Here is a 17,064-nt window from a genome sequence, read left to right on the forward strand (position 1 = left end):
GATAAAGCTTATTAGAGAATTCAAATAATTTGGATAAAAAAGGATATAATAACCCTGTTATTATATCCTTACAATTAAAAAAAAAGATATTAAAATGTACAAACCTTGTTTTTATTATGTGTCTAGAAAAAATTACTATTATGTATACAATGAATAACTTGAATATGCGAAATTTTTTACAGATTTAATGGATTTGTTGGATTTGTTAGGTTTTGTAGAAAATCCGTTAATTGTATTTCATGCAAATTTCTTGGAATCATTAAAAAAATATTGTTATCGTTTAATCAGATATATTCAATATCTAATACATTAATATGTTTTATAATAAATTTGTCAAGTCTGTTCTATGAGTTTTTTTGCAATATTATGCATTTTTCTATTGTGCATTTTTCCGGAGGATTCTGAAGTAATGGAGCAAAGCGCGCGCGATTTTGTCTCAACGGTAATTTCGTAATGCCTGTTGCGAGAAAGAGAGAGAGAGAAACAGATAAAGCGAGAATCCCCCGTAAAAAGTCGTATGGAGTGCGTGGAAGTATATCTGGTCGCTTACACGGCGATTTATCCACGCCTTTGGTGATAAAGCATTGCGCAACTTGAGCGGTGCTCTAGCCGGATAAAACCGGCGAATCAGATAAAGGCAAAGTGCTCTCCCATGAGGAGCATCTATAAATCAGGTGGCTGTCTGTGCCCGGTTGGGCGTGAGAGAGGACCGGATGAGCTGAATGTGCAGGTTTATTAATTAGTCCCGCGGATAAAGCCGTGTAACAGCGTGCGTCTCGCGATCTTTTACGCGCGCGCATTGTCCCGATCGCGCGCCGCGAATCAGTTATACCGATTACCTCGATACGGGGGCCGGAAATGTCGACGGTAATGTGTAACGCCGCGTGTGTTTCGTATTTCATTTCTTACCCGCGGCCGCAACAACCGACGCGACGGCGAGTCGTAACGTAAGAGCGCGATATATCCGGGACCGAGCGCGGGGATTGTTGCGTCTTCAATGCGCCTCATCCGTGGAAAACGGGATGCACCGCGTGCACTCGTTATCTCGCGTCGCCTCACGCGCGATGGGGAATATCCATGAGAAATCACGACCGGGGCCCTATTTTCATTCCACGCGCGCTACGATCGGTTTAAAGTGGAACGAAACCACGGGAGATTAGTATCGATACCTTGGATAAGATAACTCTTGTATTTTTTTTTTTTAGATCTGTAAATTTCTTGAATCAGAATCGAGGAATTTTTTGCTCAAAATTTTGACTTTCGTAAATTCAAACTTTGGCGTTTCTTCAATTCAATTGTCATGATTCCTATATCGACTCCTTTTAGACAATGACATTGGGAACTTTCACGAAAGCCGCCTATTCTTGTGGCAATGACATTTAATCTCCTGCGTGTAATGCCAAATTATCCTAACGGTTCGCTTATGGGTTACGAAGAGCCCGAGGCTCGGAGAAGCTTGATTAAAAACGGATGAATGAACCGCTCTCTTTTTCTCTCTCTGTCAAAATAATTGCTCGGAGTAGTTTCAGGGAAAGAAAAAGAGAAGAATTTATTGCATCTATGAATCGACGAATCCCTTTTTTTTTCATCAAATTATCGCGACGGGAAAACACGATAAGAAAATATGGGCGAGATTCATGTCGCTTTAAAAAAAACGATCTCTTACCTTCGTAACACGCCACCGAGGAGACTCGCGTTCAAACATTCCGGTGGCGAGAGTCGTCTTTGTACCTCCGCTACCGTAACTTTGTACTTGCTGGTGCTGCTTAGTAACGATAATCGTCCTGGGACCGAACAGAATACGTCCGACGGTTGCGCGTTTCCGGACAACATAGCCTTCTCGCTCCTGTCCGAAGGTTTCATATCTGCAAAATAAAAAAATGTAAGCATTAGAGTGGTCTTGAGACTCCATCAAAAATATTGAAAGAATATCCATTTGACAAATATCGTACTTTATAAAATGACTCGTGGTATATAGAAAATTTCATAGAAAATAAATGAAAATTAAAATAGAGAGAACTATGTATATAGACAGGTGCTGTGCGTTAATAAAATGTTAAAATGTCAATAAAACTGCAGATCTCTACTAAAAGTATTAATAAGATTAGAATCATTCATTTAACATCATATTTTAAGAATAGATGTTATAAATCGGACTGTTCGTAAGAATTGAAATAAAAAATAAAACTACACCGAAAAAAATGTTAATATGACTAAATTTTCCAACTGAGTTAAATTTCGTCTAATCAAGTGTTTATATATTTCAATTAACTATATAAATACTCGAATAAAAATGTGTACATTTAAGTTAAATGCATAAATTCTTGAACTGACAAAATTTTGAATTAGTTGAAAAATTTTGTCAAATCAACAATATTTTTTTCTCAGTGTAGGAACTATTTCTAGACAAAATCAACAGGCTAAGAGAACCTTAAAACGTCAATAAAACAGTAGATGATATGTATGAGATATTTAATGGATTATATAATTGCTTATAATAACAAAATATCAATGAGCTACTCTTTTCGTGTACCACCTAATTATCTTATTTAATATATGTGTGATGTATGCTAATCAAGTATCTTGCGTTTGACATATTGCCGACATATATGGATCGCATTGCAAGGTTGCTGGAACATCTCGGCAAATAAATGAATGGTATCACTCACATCGCTGATCCACATCGATCGATTTTCAGTTCGTGCGCCTAGTACAACCGTTACGTACTCCTCCCGTTACGTCATCGACAAGCAATCGGAGTAATGGCGCGACTTAATAGCTTTAATCAGTCGAGGAAAGATTTCCAGGAGTTATCGGGCCAGTCCGACTTTTTCATCTAACGGGCGTCTAAACGAGTTTTTTAATATTAATGGAGTTCGTTATATTCCGGAAATGAGAAATAAATATTCCGGTATACGCCGATCGATGTCGTAGGATTTCTCACGATTCATCCCGATCCCCCGCCGTTTTCGTTCCCGTCGACAGAACGATAATAATCAGTTTCGTCCAGCGGGCGGAGGAATGCAATAATCCAGTTAAGACTGCAGTGTAGTCCATTCTCGTAGGTCAAAGTGAGAGATTCGCGACTCGGTGGAGCAAGAAATACCGGAACCAAAGATCCCGATCCGAAATTATGTTATACAACCTCCTTCCTTCTCCCTCCTCCATCTCTCTCTCCCTCCCCCCTCCCCTCTCTCTCTCTTTCTCTGTATTGGCGTGCGTAACCGTGATCAGGGCAATATCTTGGGCGAATATTTTAAATTCGCCGGTACCATTCCTGTTTTAGCTCCTATGCATCGGATAGCCCCGCATTATTGCATCGTTGCCCTGGAATGCTTAATATCGTGCCTTGGGGCCCGGACAAAGCGCGTTATTACATGGCAAAGAGATGGTCAACTTATAACTCGCTGGGGCTCTTCATCTTCGCCAATGCACGAGGGATGTATCTTGCGTCGAAATTTTACATCTCCGTGAAAACCGCTGGACGAGAGACGAAATCTGACTTCGTCCTTTTTACTAATCAAGAGAAACGCAATTCCCCAACGCAGTACAAGAAACCTCTGTTTAAAGGAAAGTTTCCCCGGTTAAATGTGCAGGGAGCGCAAATGTACAACATCTAACTTAAATGGCATAATAAAGAGAAAAATGAAGTCCCGTCTGTGCGAACAGAGAGAAATTTACCGTGGAATATTTATTGTCTTAATATCAGCTAACTATCGCTGCGTTTCGCTTGATACATCGCCGGGGTCTCGACTAAATGCACCGTCATCCAGCCAGTTAATGTCAGCGTGTTATGACAGATACACGGGGACGGCTCTATAAATCTAACCGATAGATATCTCACGGCATTTTTGCCGGGCGTGCCATTCCCGATCTATCGCGCGGCGAAACGTAAACGTCGTAAAAGCGTCGCAGCGAGTTGTACGCCAAGAGGCGAACGAGAGCTACGCGCAGCTTGACGTTCAAGTACGGAAGAAATCGTCCAGTCCACACATCCTCGCCGTGGCGGGGCATCACGAACGAGAAAGTAAACAAGTTGTCCGTATTATCTATGACTGCCGGTATCGATCCCCGTCAATGTCTCGATCCGGTGGGTCAAATGGACAATCAATTTCCGCGCGCATCAAATAGGTCGACTTGTCGAGCTTATGAATTATAATGTTGAGAAGAAGCCGCAAATAGACAGAGAGAGAGAGGAGGGGGGAACGAACGCGTAACGGTCCTGGCAGTCGGCGTTAGTCGGACAATTTGGTAACGTCGAAATGATGTCGGTCGAGAGGAACAAGAGGAGAGAGGATAAAAAAAAACGACGGCTACACGATCTCCGTGACTCGCGCATCAAGCGTGCGTTCCCTCCTCGTCGCTCGCCAGGTCTGATATTAGCGGATACGTTAAGTATGGGTTTCATAAGGGTTACATTAAGACGAGTATCATCCCTTTTTTTTTCTTGACGTACACTCTGGTACTTAGGAATATCTGCGAGATATGATAATGTCTTCCTTTCCCCCTCCCCTTTGCAGAAAAATACATCTCTCTTTCTCCCTCTGCTATCGGTCGATCTTTAACATTGTATTACTTGTGGAAGATTTTAATCTTGCTCGTACTTCAAGATTCGAGTGTATTCGATAATTTGTATTTTTACTCCAGTAATATATATTCTTGCATCATGGACTACAATTGATTGCAAACATAATGATGTCTTGCGTGATCTTTACATTTGAATGAATTCATAGAGTCATCACTGATGATTTTTTAACTACATGTTATTGAAAAAGGGAGATATAAAAGTATTTTTCACAATACTTATCCCAATGATATTTGTAGTGCTTGAAGTAAAACTGTATGCAGATTTTAACTATTAATTTAATAAAATTGCAAGCTAAAAGAAGGAATTATGTTATTATTTTAACGCGTGTGTAATCACAGTTTTCACTATAATAGTTAATTAGTAATTCAATTTCACGAAAACATTTTGTGCGAACTCTATTATGCTTTTGTACTTTTTTATCTAATAATCCTTTAAACTCATGAATTGATACGTTATCTTTTTAACGCTAACAATAAGAAGGATTAATCGTTTCAGATAAGTAACAAATTTATGAATGTAGGATGTATTGTTGTAACACGAATTGTTGTCATTGCCTTGGTAATCCTGATTTAATCGTCTAACTTACGATCGCGTTTAATTGAAATCTCGCGAATCTATCGCGAAACGCGCAGTTTCCGAAAGACAGTTACGGTTCGGCTCGTCAAGTACCAACGGCGGCACGTACGCGTCGTTAGAGAACATCAGTTAGAGACGCCTAAGTGCTGCGAGGATTTCTAGCCGTCCAATGTTGCTATCTCCAACACTTATCTCGATTCCAGTAACGGTTTACGAACGTATTATTAATTTATTTAATGAGGATAGCTCAGCTTCGCTTATTTTACTCGCGGGCTCGGCGTCGGTAGTGCAAAGCGTATAATTATCGTGAGCTGCCGTAACCTTTTGCCGTGTGAATTGCGAAATCGTCTCACTCATCGGACGGACACGACCACTATCGGTCTCTCTCTCTCTCTCTCTCTATCGTCTATTAATTACTCCTCCTACGTCGGGTATAATTCGACAACCAAGAATACACGGATTTGTGAGATCTAAATCGATCTCATTGTCGATTAACACGTCTATTTTAAACCCTTGCGTAACGTATTGACGGAACCGTTAAAAGGAATGGACAAAACATAGATACCTCCTCCTTCGTCCCGTTTCGGGAACGCTACGAGTAATTATGGAATTCTGATGAAGGATAATTTTGAATGTACTCAGGAGCGAACTGCATCTACGAGTGCATGAGTTATCGAGATGACTAATCGCGTACGCCTTCGCTTCGAGATGTGCTCTCCGCTTCTCTTCGAGCAACGACGCACTTGATACGCACTTGTGTGTCTTTCTTATGAAATTGCCATCGCATTGTATCTCAGACCTTGGATAGCGCTCGGGAAAATAACGCTAGATAATTTGTCAACGCATTATCGCAAATTCAAGTCTGCGAATGCAGCAGCGTCGCGAAACGGAACGTCATGCAGTTTGTCCCTCGATTAATAATTGCAGCTCGACGATAACTTGTGCAACGTTAGGATCCCATAATAATGCTCCAAGTTTACTGGCGCAACGCGCGTAGTTCGTATATATATTGTTCGCAATCGTTTTATATACCGTCTGGAGTCTCTCGATTACACAGCAGCCTGAATCACGCGCGACCATGACACAGGAAGCACTTTACGTTCTTTGCGTCTTCGCGTTCTTGCGCGTCTGTTCCGAGAAATATCTACGAAGAAACCTATGAGAAGACTCGGCTCGTAATACGAGGTTTTCTCTTGTTTTGAATTGTACGCGAAGCGTATTGTGAGCAGAATAAGTGAATAAGAATTATTTCGTGTACATTGGCCTTTTGCGCATTTTTGTTGTAAAATAACACAGATTTTTCTAAATTTTTTTATTTAGAAAAATATAAAAAGAGTTCTCTTTCACATTTATTGTAATACAAAACCAAACTTAAAATTTTTCTGTTTAGAGAAACGTAAGAAGATCTGCAAAAGTATTAAGATGAAGTGCTGTATAATGAGATAATTCCTAAATTTTTCTTACGTTCTTTTAAATTCTAAATTTTTAATTTTCAGAGACATTATTAAAAACAAGGGATACAGAAAACCGTTTAAATTGTTGATGAATGATTTATTTACTTGAATGATATTTATAATGACAAAATTCAATAATAATTGCAATTTGAAATTTGTACTGTATACAGATTTCGAATCTTGACTGAACAAAAAAAATGTTTTAAGATAAAAAATTATTTTAAAGCACATGATGTTTACAATGTATACAATAAATACTCATGTTTAAAAAAAATATTACATCTGTAGCTAGAATATAAGACTCGTGTTCCCCGTATCGATTAATGTATTCAGTTACGTAATACACACTTCGGTATAATTTCTTGTTCCTCTGAATGCCTGAGGATGTTATATATACGTCTAGTTAAGTGAAAATTTATAGTATGCTAAGATCACAAAGTAATTTTCAAATACATCGGATGCATCATATATTATATGTGTTATTAAAAATAGATTACATGTAGCAAGCAAACTAAACAACGTTAGAAAAATTTCCAACATGCTCGATAATGAACGATATTACATCTTATGAATGTTAAGCATGTACGTAACATGGTTATTACGTACATAGTAGTTGAGAATATTATGAATTCTGATAACACCACGAAAATTGGCAAACGCAACGTAGATTTTATCGCGATGGATAAGAACGACAGTTTCAACGAGTAGGTAAACGATACCGCGGGTAAACCATGAGATTTATTTGTGATCTTAACGAGCGCAACTAACAGACGGCGTGTGCAAGACCGCGGTAAGCGAATCCCGATTTGCATAATCGTTTCTATTTAATCCTAATTAGGAGTCGGCTCAAACGCGTGTTTCGTGAGAGGATTATTGGGAAACGCGACTGCAGCTATATGCGGCTCATCGACTCGAGCGCCTCGTAAAACCATCGGCCGCGAGAGAGTCGTGAGCCGTGGGCGGCTTAATTAAATTCCACTTCGAAGTCGATAGCGTGGAAAAGTGATAAATCGATGCGGCCACGCGGATCAGCTGCTCATCTCATCGCCGTTGGCTGCTGAGTAGCAACGGTCCGACAGGTAGTTTGCCGTAAAAGGCGAAGCTGTCGCGCACTTAGACGTTAGCGTTCGAACAACATATTGCAGCTTTACAACCGTCCCTAAGTGCAGTAACATTGTCGAGAGTCAAAGGTGATGACAATAAGCGGTCGCTTAGCCGTCAACAAGAGTCTCTCTCTCTCGGCTGGAGAACCGCTCGTCGTTTCTATTTTATAGCTCGTACGAGTGGGGGATCTTGTTAAATAAGATAAATACGATCCGCAAGGTGAAATCGGTGCGGAAAGCTTTCGTCGTCCGTCAGGCGCGATAAATGCGCGTCTATTTGTATGACTTAGTTCATCGAGAGATTGTTGGCTAATCCGTTCGTTGAAACGAGGTTGAATGGAAACCTCGAGATGGTATCGTTGCGTCAGTAATATACGCGGCTCTAAAATTCCCCGCTTAAAAATCGGTAGCTTGTCGAAACCCTCGCTTTTCGAAACGAGAAACACTCTCGACACTTGGGTTTTCATAGATAAAATTCGGCCGAGAGAAAGAAGCAGCAACAAATTTTCGTTGGGAAAACGATTCGATCGAGATCTCTGCCGAGGTATTCGCTGAAATCGACAATCACGATAATAAATAAGAGAATCTTCTGTGAAAGGGGGAGGGAAAAAGGGGGAGAGGAAACATCGAAGATGAATGTATCGACGCGTCGGCGATCCTGACAAAAGATGCGATACTCGCGAGATTAGATTCGCCGCTCCGCTCGCGAGCCTCGGTCCGATCAAAGAAAGATCTCAGTCGGCGGTTAAGTAACGCAAACGTTAACGTTCCGCACAACGCGTTGCACAACGGCGTTGCCACGGTCGGTTTTGATCGCGGCCACAGGTATTCCCTGTCGTAGAGACCGCGGTTCATAGAATGCCTAACGAGATAGATCATAAGCAACAATGGCCCGAGACGATACGAAGGCGGAGATTCGCTGCGAAGCGCACGCTCAGAGAGGCCCGTCTTGTTCTTCTCCGCTCGTCGCGTCCACTATTCAGCCGATCACCTCCGTCGATTGCCTCCCTCCCTTCCTCCCCTCCCCCCCCCCCGCCCTTTATATTCTCCCCATGGGATTTCTTTCGCGTTGCAACAAGGAGTCACAACAACCGCGATCACGCGGTTAACCAAAGAAGAAATTAATCGTTCGCGTGCGCGCGGGCAGATACACTGCCGGTACACGGAGAAATGTAGCGATGCAAATGCGAGGCTAAAAGCGATGCTCGGCGACTCGCTGCATTTATTACAAACCTCGTGTTATAAATCGCTGTCGCTTTTTCTTCTTTTCTTCTCTCTCTCTCTCTTTCCCTCTTTCCACTTCATGAAACTCAATTTCGTAGAAGAGTGACATTAACAAGGTAACATTCTCGACACCGACTCTCTGATTGCGACGAACTTTGACGATGAACGTCGCGATCCTAGGTGTTTGTGTCCAGGTATTTAACTGCATTGTGCCTGTCCCCCCTGCGTTCCCGTTCCTAGTAGACGAGCCGTTATTTCCAATGCCTGAGAAAAGTCCGGCAATAGACACGTATGTACGGGTCACGTTCGCTCGGTACGGTACAGTAGCAGCGTTTCTGCAGGCGTATTCTCAGCGGCTATAATAACGATTGCGGGTCAGGCCGGTGTAATTTTCATTCCAACGGAATGACGATCAAGAGGAGGCTAGGAGGACCGAAACACGTTGACCGTCAATAATGAAGCAACCGCGGCGACGGTGGCGAAACGCGACAGTTCCACCACCAGGTGGGCGTGCGTGCGTTCTCTTGCAAAAACCGGTGTGGTCGTGAGAACTACGTGTGGACACGCGATAATATGCAGACTGCATCTCCGGTAGAAAAGAAGGAAGTCGGTATATTCGTCAATACCGCGTCAAAATCAAATCTGTATACACAATACCGTCGTTAAAGTCGCATCTAGAGCCCATTAGACTGTCATATGTACATTGCACGGTTATTTTTTGCATGCCGTAAAAACAAGGACGGATCTATAATTATTAAATAAATATACACATACAGTTACGAAGACAATTATTCAAATACAGAATGTAGAAGTTTATTTTATTAAAACTACAAATTCATTAAAGATTATAACTTTTAAATTTAATAATATTATTAAGGAAAAAACTCGACTAAGTCTTCCCGGAAAAAAATTATGATATTTCGTAAATTTTTATAGTATAAAATGAAGATTTAATGTCTGGACAATTAGATATGTGACTGTATGTACAATCTAGTTACGTTTTAAAACTTGATTTATAACTTTATTTAATTTTTGTTTCATATGCTGTATGAAGTTTATATTTATACAATGACTCTCTCTTTCTATCTCTCTTTCTCTCTCCCTTTTTTTGTCATGTTGAATCACTAATAAAATTAACCCGAATTATTTCGAATCCTGGGGAGATTTGTAAATTCCTACAATTTATGCCGCTATTGGCAATCTATTGCTCGTGATTTTTCGCGGATCTGATAAACTTTAGAACTGAGAAAACGCTCTAATCTCTACTTCGATCATTATCTATACGAAGCATTGTCCGAATAATTGTTGTAAGAATAAAGTTAATGATCACATGAAGAATTACCTGACGACTTATTAAACTTGGCCTGTTCTCCAGAAGCCACAGCCACAAAATAATATAATTGAGGCAGGTACTCCGATTTGCATCGCTCTTGGAGTAACATTCAGAATTTATGTTTAATATCACATAGTCTTTATTATACTCTTCCGTGTAATATTTGTAATATTAAAAATAAGCCGAAAAAGAGTCCGTTTTTCAAGTTCTCATCCTGCCGTTACTAAAATATTCATCCGTACCAAAAGATAATGCAATCAAGATGCGATTGAATGAATATGCAGTTAAATGTTTAAAAGGCGCATGAGTAATTAATTCGATTGAGACATCTAGGGTAAAGCTGAAGACTGAATGCAGTATTTTAATTGAATTCGATAAAAGAAATAACGAGATAATAACGTAATGATATGTTAAGGCGAAGCAGCTGTGCTCCAATTTGATCGGTAGCCCGTCGATGAATGAGCGGTCGTAGGGGCCTTTCATTATAAAATTGTGGATTAAAAAATAAAAGGAAAGGAAAAGGAAACGAGAACATCTCTTTCGATCCAGTTACTTTCTCGTGTTGCCTAAGTTCGTCCTGTCGACGTGTTTCTCTGAACAGAGCACCGTCTCTCTTTCTCTCTTTCTCGATACGCGCTCCATTGATCTTTCATGCCGTTACTCTCTACGAGTTCCGATTCTTAAGATAATGGCGGTGCTTGTTACTACAGAAAGAGCATTAGCGAACAATACACAAAAGGCAAGTGTGTAAAATTTAAAAAGGCAGCGATAATAGTATTTAATACGGCGTAGTTGGATTGATGTTGATTTATTACACGAACAACGATACATTCATTTTTCAATTGCCCTTGAAACCTCGGAAACAAGTTTAATTTCACATTATTAGAGGGGTATTATTACACTGATAAAAAAAAGAAAGGAAATCTTGCGATAGCGTATTAGAACTTTTTATGGATACAACATGGATAAGGCGTGTATTCAAGGTCCTTGATGAGATATACATCGACATGTAATTTCTGGACACATAATTGCCGGCCCATTAAATAGAAAGTTATTTAAATCGAGTTAATAACATTATCTCGCGTAACAACCGCTTACATAATGTCTGTGTATAAATGTCATTTTTAAATACTGAAAAAGTATTGTTAACATTATCAAATAACGATATTCCGTTAGCGCTCTCTCTCTCTCTCTCTCTCTCTCTCTCTCTCTCTCTCTCTCTCTCTCTCTCTCTCTCTCTCTCTCTCTCTCTCTCTCTCGCTCTCTCTCTCTTTCTCTGATTGTAATACATTAATTATAGTAAAGTATTATTGGCAAATAAAGCTACTTGCTTCACGATTTTTTTCTAAATTAAAAAGAACATGACAAATGAAAAGTATGTCAATTAGGAAACAAACTGACGAAATGTCTCTACAATCAATATACACATTCGATGATTGAGCAATGACGTAGCTTGAAATGTTCATTTAGATGTACAGATAGCAAAATTGATATATGTTCATGACTTGCAGATAGTACGCATTAAAATTGGCGCATGTCACGTGCAACGCCTGGATTCATTAATATTATAAAAACGATTATCTCCTCTCTCTCTCTCTCTCTCTCTCTCTCTCTCTCTCTCTCTCTCTCTTCTCTCTTATTATATTATTAATTGCAATTCTCTATTCCAATAGCAATTGCTCAAGATGCACTTCGTATTCATACATTACATATGAATCCTCTCTTCAACAATCATAAATAACGATTGAGTCTAAAGCAAAAATCTATCCAAATAAAAATTAAATATTAGTTAAAAATTCTTATGTCATGTGTCAAGGTACGCAACAATTAATTCCCTCCTTCTCCCTCATATTATATTATCTTACTGTAAAGGTAAAGAAATAATTGTGAAAGAGTCTTAATTATAACATTAAAAGTCGAACAAATTTTATGACGTATTATTTAATGTATGTATTCTACTATATGTTTTTGCATTTCAATCTTGAAAATAAATTCTACTGAGATTACGACGTTACTTTTATCAAATTCGAGCTTTAAATTTGGAACTGCTGAGTAAAGAAATAAGCAGAGAGAGAGAGAGAGAGAGAGAGAGAGAGAGAGAGAGAGAGAGAGAGAGAGAGAAAGCAGAAGAGTATATCGAAAGAAATCTGAATATGGAAAATCAATCAGATCAATGGAAAAAGCAGAGGAAGAGGAGCGCAAGCTGATGACAAATGTAAACGAATCGGTGACAAATAAGTACACTGATTGTCCGTCGTTAATTCACCCGCGTCGTAAGTTTGAGAAAAGAAACTCTCGTCGATGCCGGCCTGGCGATTCACTATTATCCACAGCCGCGGGCTGTTTAGAGAAATCATTTCGTGCGCGAGCGATGCAACCGTCCCGCCATGATTCTAATGAGAGGCACACTCTCGGCGGCGCGCGCACCTACGTATGATTTATGACGTGATTATATAATGTCGATTATTACGACGGTGCATCGATACCCTATAAATTGATATAGCCGCGGCACTCACAAAGTACCGACAGGCGATGCGCAATTATTGCATCCGCGCTCGCGTGGATTTTGCAAACAAGTACAAGTAAACTCTGCGCGCCTGCTGATTCTAGTTTCGTTGAAGACTACGTCAAGACTGGATCAACGATCTTGTGTAATCTTTTATATGTATAATAAAAAACTCTTCCTGACGATCAATGGATAACGCGTGACTTTCGTTCCATTTTGAACTTTTTAAAGTCGGAAAAAACATCCGTGGCTAATAATAAACGGACTTTAAGTACTGTCAGTATTATATACACACTTAGGAAAAGAAATTTATTTTGACGTAGGTGTATATAAGATGATGCGTATCAAGCATGATGAGTAATACTACAAGTTTTGAGATTCATAATTATTTTAATAGCCTAACAATTATTTTCAAAACTGTATTCACACACATTCAAATTTTTAGATACTTTAGTAAAATCATTTTTTCCGTGTGATATGGTTTGGAAAAAAATAATAATTGCAGCTATAGTAAAAATGATTTAGATATAAAAAATGATTAACAACTGTAATATTGCATATCTTACACTTAATCAATCTAAATGACATGAGACAAAAGTATCTCAACTGTTAGTGAAATAAAAATTTTCTTTGAAAGAAAAGTTAAAAAAAAAAAAAGGTTCTTCTGAGCGCCTATTCATATGAAGGCTAATCACATTTGTTTGACAATGAGACTTAAATTTTTCAAATAAAATTGTTAGAATGTTGTTACTACAAATTATATGTATGACAATCAATATTTCACTCTCTAAAGTACAATCAGTGAAAAATCAGTGAAGTCAGTGAAAATACACTGATTTTCAGTAGTCATATAACTTATTGATCAGTGAAATAAATACACTGATCTTTCTGTAATAATACACTAATTGTAAAGTCGAAATTACTAAAAGACAATGAATACTCACTAATTATCATAAGTGTACTACAAATCAATGACAATACACTGATTGTTATTTAGAGAGCAGCAGACATCAAAACTCTACAAAAATTCGATGAATTTTGATTGCGACATCTAGAAATCTATCTGCATCAGCAAAACATTATTTTTAGTGTATGCGCTCAGAGTAAAAACTAGTATTTATGTTCCGCCCACACAGTTTTTTCCATTGCGCTCCATTCTGTATCAAAAGGATTAATACGTTCCATGCTATTTTTCCGCGACTGTCTGTGCAGACCATGTATGTTGCTAGAGATGATAACTATTCTATATTCAAATATTATGCAGCCTGAATAAAAAATTCAACGTGACACATATAGCACAAAGTGTGTTAAGAAATATTGCATAAGCTCTCGGTAACAACGATCAGCCTGGAATCACATGTAACGTTTAGGGATCCCGTGTGTAAACGTTACTACGACTAGTAGTACTGCAATTTTCTTGCATCGCATTTAATTCATAACCACAACGGACGTTTGCGTCGCGACTTTGAGCGAAATTAAATCCGGATTCGCCGGACTGGCGATTATGTGGAGTCGCGACATCGGTGCGCGCCATTTAACATTCCGTAGCGACAAAGTGACGACTTCGGAAGATAAGAGAGAAACCTCGTGTCCCGAACAAAGCTCGGAGGGAGCACGCGCGTCAGCGTGAGACAATTATCGCCACTATACGTGACTGCCGTCGCTATATGCGAAATATCTCCATTCTATACGCGAATAGCCTTGAGCGCGTACACAGCCGGGCCCGCTCAACACGTGCGTCCTGGACACGCACAAATAATTTCCTGGGCAATCAACGCGCCGGAAACTTAACCAATCGACGCGTACCAACGACTTCGCTTACTTCTCGACCTCGATTGGTTAGATGATGTGAATGGGGTGTGACTTTTCGGCCGTGAAGGGGCTCCACGCCGTGAGGGCTTCCGCCAGGCAGGGATCCACCTGGCCCCCGGGGCAACTACGAGCGACGTGGCGATCGTTAATTTCATTAGGGGTTGATTTTAGAAGTTTAGTCGCCTTTATACAAAGATGGTGGACGCCCTCCATTCGTGGGGACCACGCGCGAAACGCGCGGTCCCGTCTGCCGAACAGTGTAAGAAAGGCACTCACACCTCGCCGATACTCGAATATTTGGAATCGATTAGCGTACTTTTCCCTCGTGACGCTGCCGCGTGATCCGGATTTGAATTAAACTCACTTTTTCGCGAGCGTATGTTTAAATAAAAGGCATCCTTCCGGCAAATGCGAAGGGTGAAGATTATTATCATAATCTACCGATTTGCCGTCGCAAGATATAATCGGTTTGGAAATAAAGAACACGGTAATTAACATCCGCTGGCTCGCGAGAAGCGGCAAAGTGAGGACATTGAATAGCGCGAATAGAAAAGAGCCATTAAAGTTGCACAACTGCGTGGCCTTTTTTGAATGATTAATTACTTTCGATTCTTCTCATGGCTGTGCCGCGTAGATAATAAATTGAACCGTGCAAATTCGTGTTGTAGAACACGTGTTGCCTTAAGTAAATTAGCAAACACATAGTGAAGAGATCTGTACTTTCGTATACAATATTTATATGTCGCGAGTAATAATTTTCGAGATAGAAGCACGTAAATATTTTTTATCAGAACAGTGCTTGTGGACCGTTAGTCTTGGCTTTCTCTCTCGAAAATATATCGCAGTACGGTTTGCAAAAAACAGACAACCCTTCCCCCCCCCCTCCCCGAAAACAGATATCGGCTTTCGAGTTGTTTCCGGCTGCGATCCGTTACGCGTTGGGGATCGATTGTTTTTCGAGGTACGCAAATAAATGTACTCGTAAATCGAAACGATGGCCCACAGAATGAAAACTTGTTGCCTGCAATTCGCTTCAAATGTTGTAGCTGCAGGATCAAAAAAATTTTGTAGAGCGTCATCGCTAGCGAAAGAATCCGTTCGTCCTCGATACTTCGTAGCCGAGCTAAACTGGAGCACGTCGCCGTCATCGTCGTCGTCGTCGTCGTCGTTGTCGTCGTCGTCGAGTGATGGAGCCAAGGTAAGCCGCAATAATTGTATAACCGGCTTCTGAGAAGCGGAACGCGCTCAACTCTATACACCGATAGATATATAATATATCGCCGTTACTATCACCGATTCGGAACGATCAAGTGTACAAGAGTCTTACGTTCTGTCACCCATAGAAAGTTACCACGAATGAATTTCTAGATATATATATAAAAAAGTCAAAGGTATCCCGATCCAACAAGCCGCAACCAAAAGGAGCAATATTGCAAGTTTCCTTCGTTACATCTAATCGTTAGATGTTATTACGTTTAATCCTCAACCTTCACTGTGTGGTCTAAAGACCCTAAGAAAGTTCAGTTTCAAAAGACTTTGTGTACAGCTTCTTTTAAATTAAAAAAAAATAACATTAAATCAATAATCCTGAACACTTTTATACATATCGATATCAATAAAAAAACATTTTTCTTTCATAAATAAATAAGTATACTTTGTAGAAATTGTTCGTTTTTTACCCCAAAATCCACTTGCTTTGATTCTCAAAATAAATACCTTATTTAAAACGGGCATAATTAAACTATTTTTGTCCTCAAAGCATACCATCGGAAGAATATCTCATTAAATTTTTAGCTTAAAATATCAAAAGCCATGAATTTTTTAATGAAAGTTATTTTTTTCAGTTTTTTCCGCTTCTCGAATTTTTTCTTCGTATTTGACATCAAGTTTTATAAAAAACCCAATTGCATCTTAAAAAAGGATCTTTAAGAATCATCCAGTAATTTTTTCAAGTTAAAACAATCAATGCCTTTATTACGATAAGCATATAAGTGATTGGGGTTTAAACAACCCCACTGTGAACGTTATAAGATTTTCACGAAGTGTGAACGTTAAGAGTTAACATTTAATTTAAATAACATTGTTTCCGATTAACGTTGCATCTCACACGTATCCCGTACCGGTTTTGGAAACAAAAAAAAAACAAAAAGATTCGCGGGGAGGAAAAGAGGAACGTGCGAGAGAGGAAGAGCAGAGAGAAGGAACGATTGTGCGAAGAGCAGGAGAGAAGCGGAATCGAAAAGGAGACCGGCCAAATAAGCTGTCGCAGGACGAGTAACGAGGCATATAATAACCCTCGGTGACATTCGAACAAACAGCCATCTGTAGGTAATACCCCTGTGGTGAGGAACGCCCCGAAAACTACACCCCGCCAAGAAATTACAATGACAATAAGCGAAATCCGATCCGCCCGCGGGCACGCACTGTATTTCTCTCTCCTTTTTTTTTTGTCCTTTCTTTCTTTTTGC

The 17,064-nt window shown here is 39.7% G+C and overlaps 1 protein-coding gene across 2 annotated transcripts in view; it reads right to left on the minus strand.

Annotated features, from left to right (window-relative positions):
• LOC105836684 (transcription factor AP-2-epsilon) overlaps positions 1-17,064 on the minus strand; it is a 106,265-nt gene that overhangs the window by 23,658 nt on the left and 65,543 nt on the right. For both annotated transcript variants that reach the window (XM_028194224.2, XM_012680882.3), the window contains exon 5: positions 1,667-1,865. In XM_028194224.2, the coding sequence (XP_028050025.1) occupies positions 1,667-1,865 (199 nt within the window). The remainder of the gene's footprint in view (positions 1-1,666; positions 1,866-17,064) is intronic.

Source organism: Monomorium pharaonis, chromosome 2 (genome assembly GCF_013373865.1).
Source record: "Monomorium pharaonis isolate MP-MQ-018 chromosome 2, ASM1337386v2, whole genome shotgun sequence".
Classification (NCBI taxonomy): domain Eukaryota; kingdom Metazoa; phylum Arthropoda; class Insecta; order Hymenoptera; family Formicidae; genus Monomorium; species Monomorium pharaonis.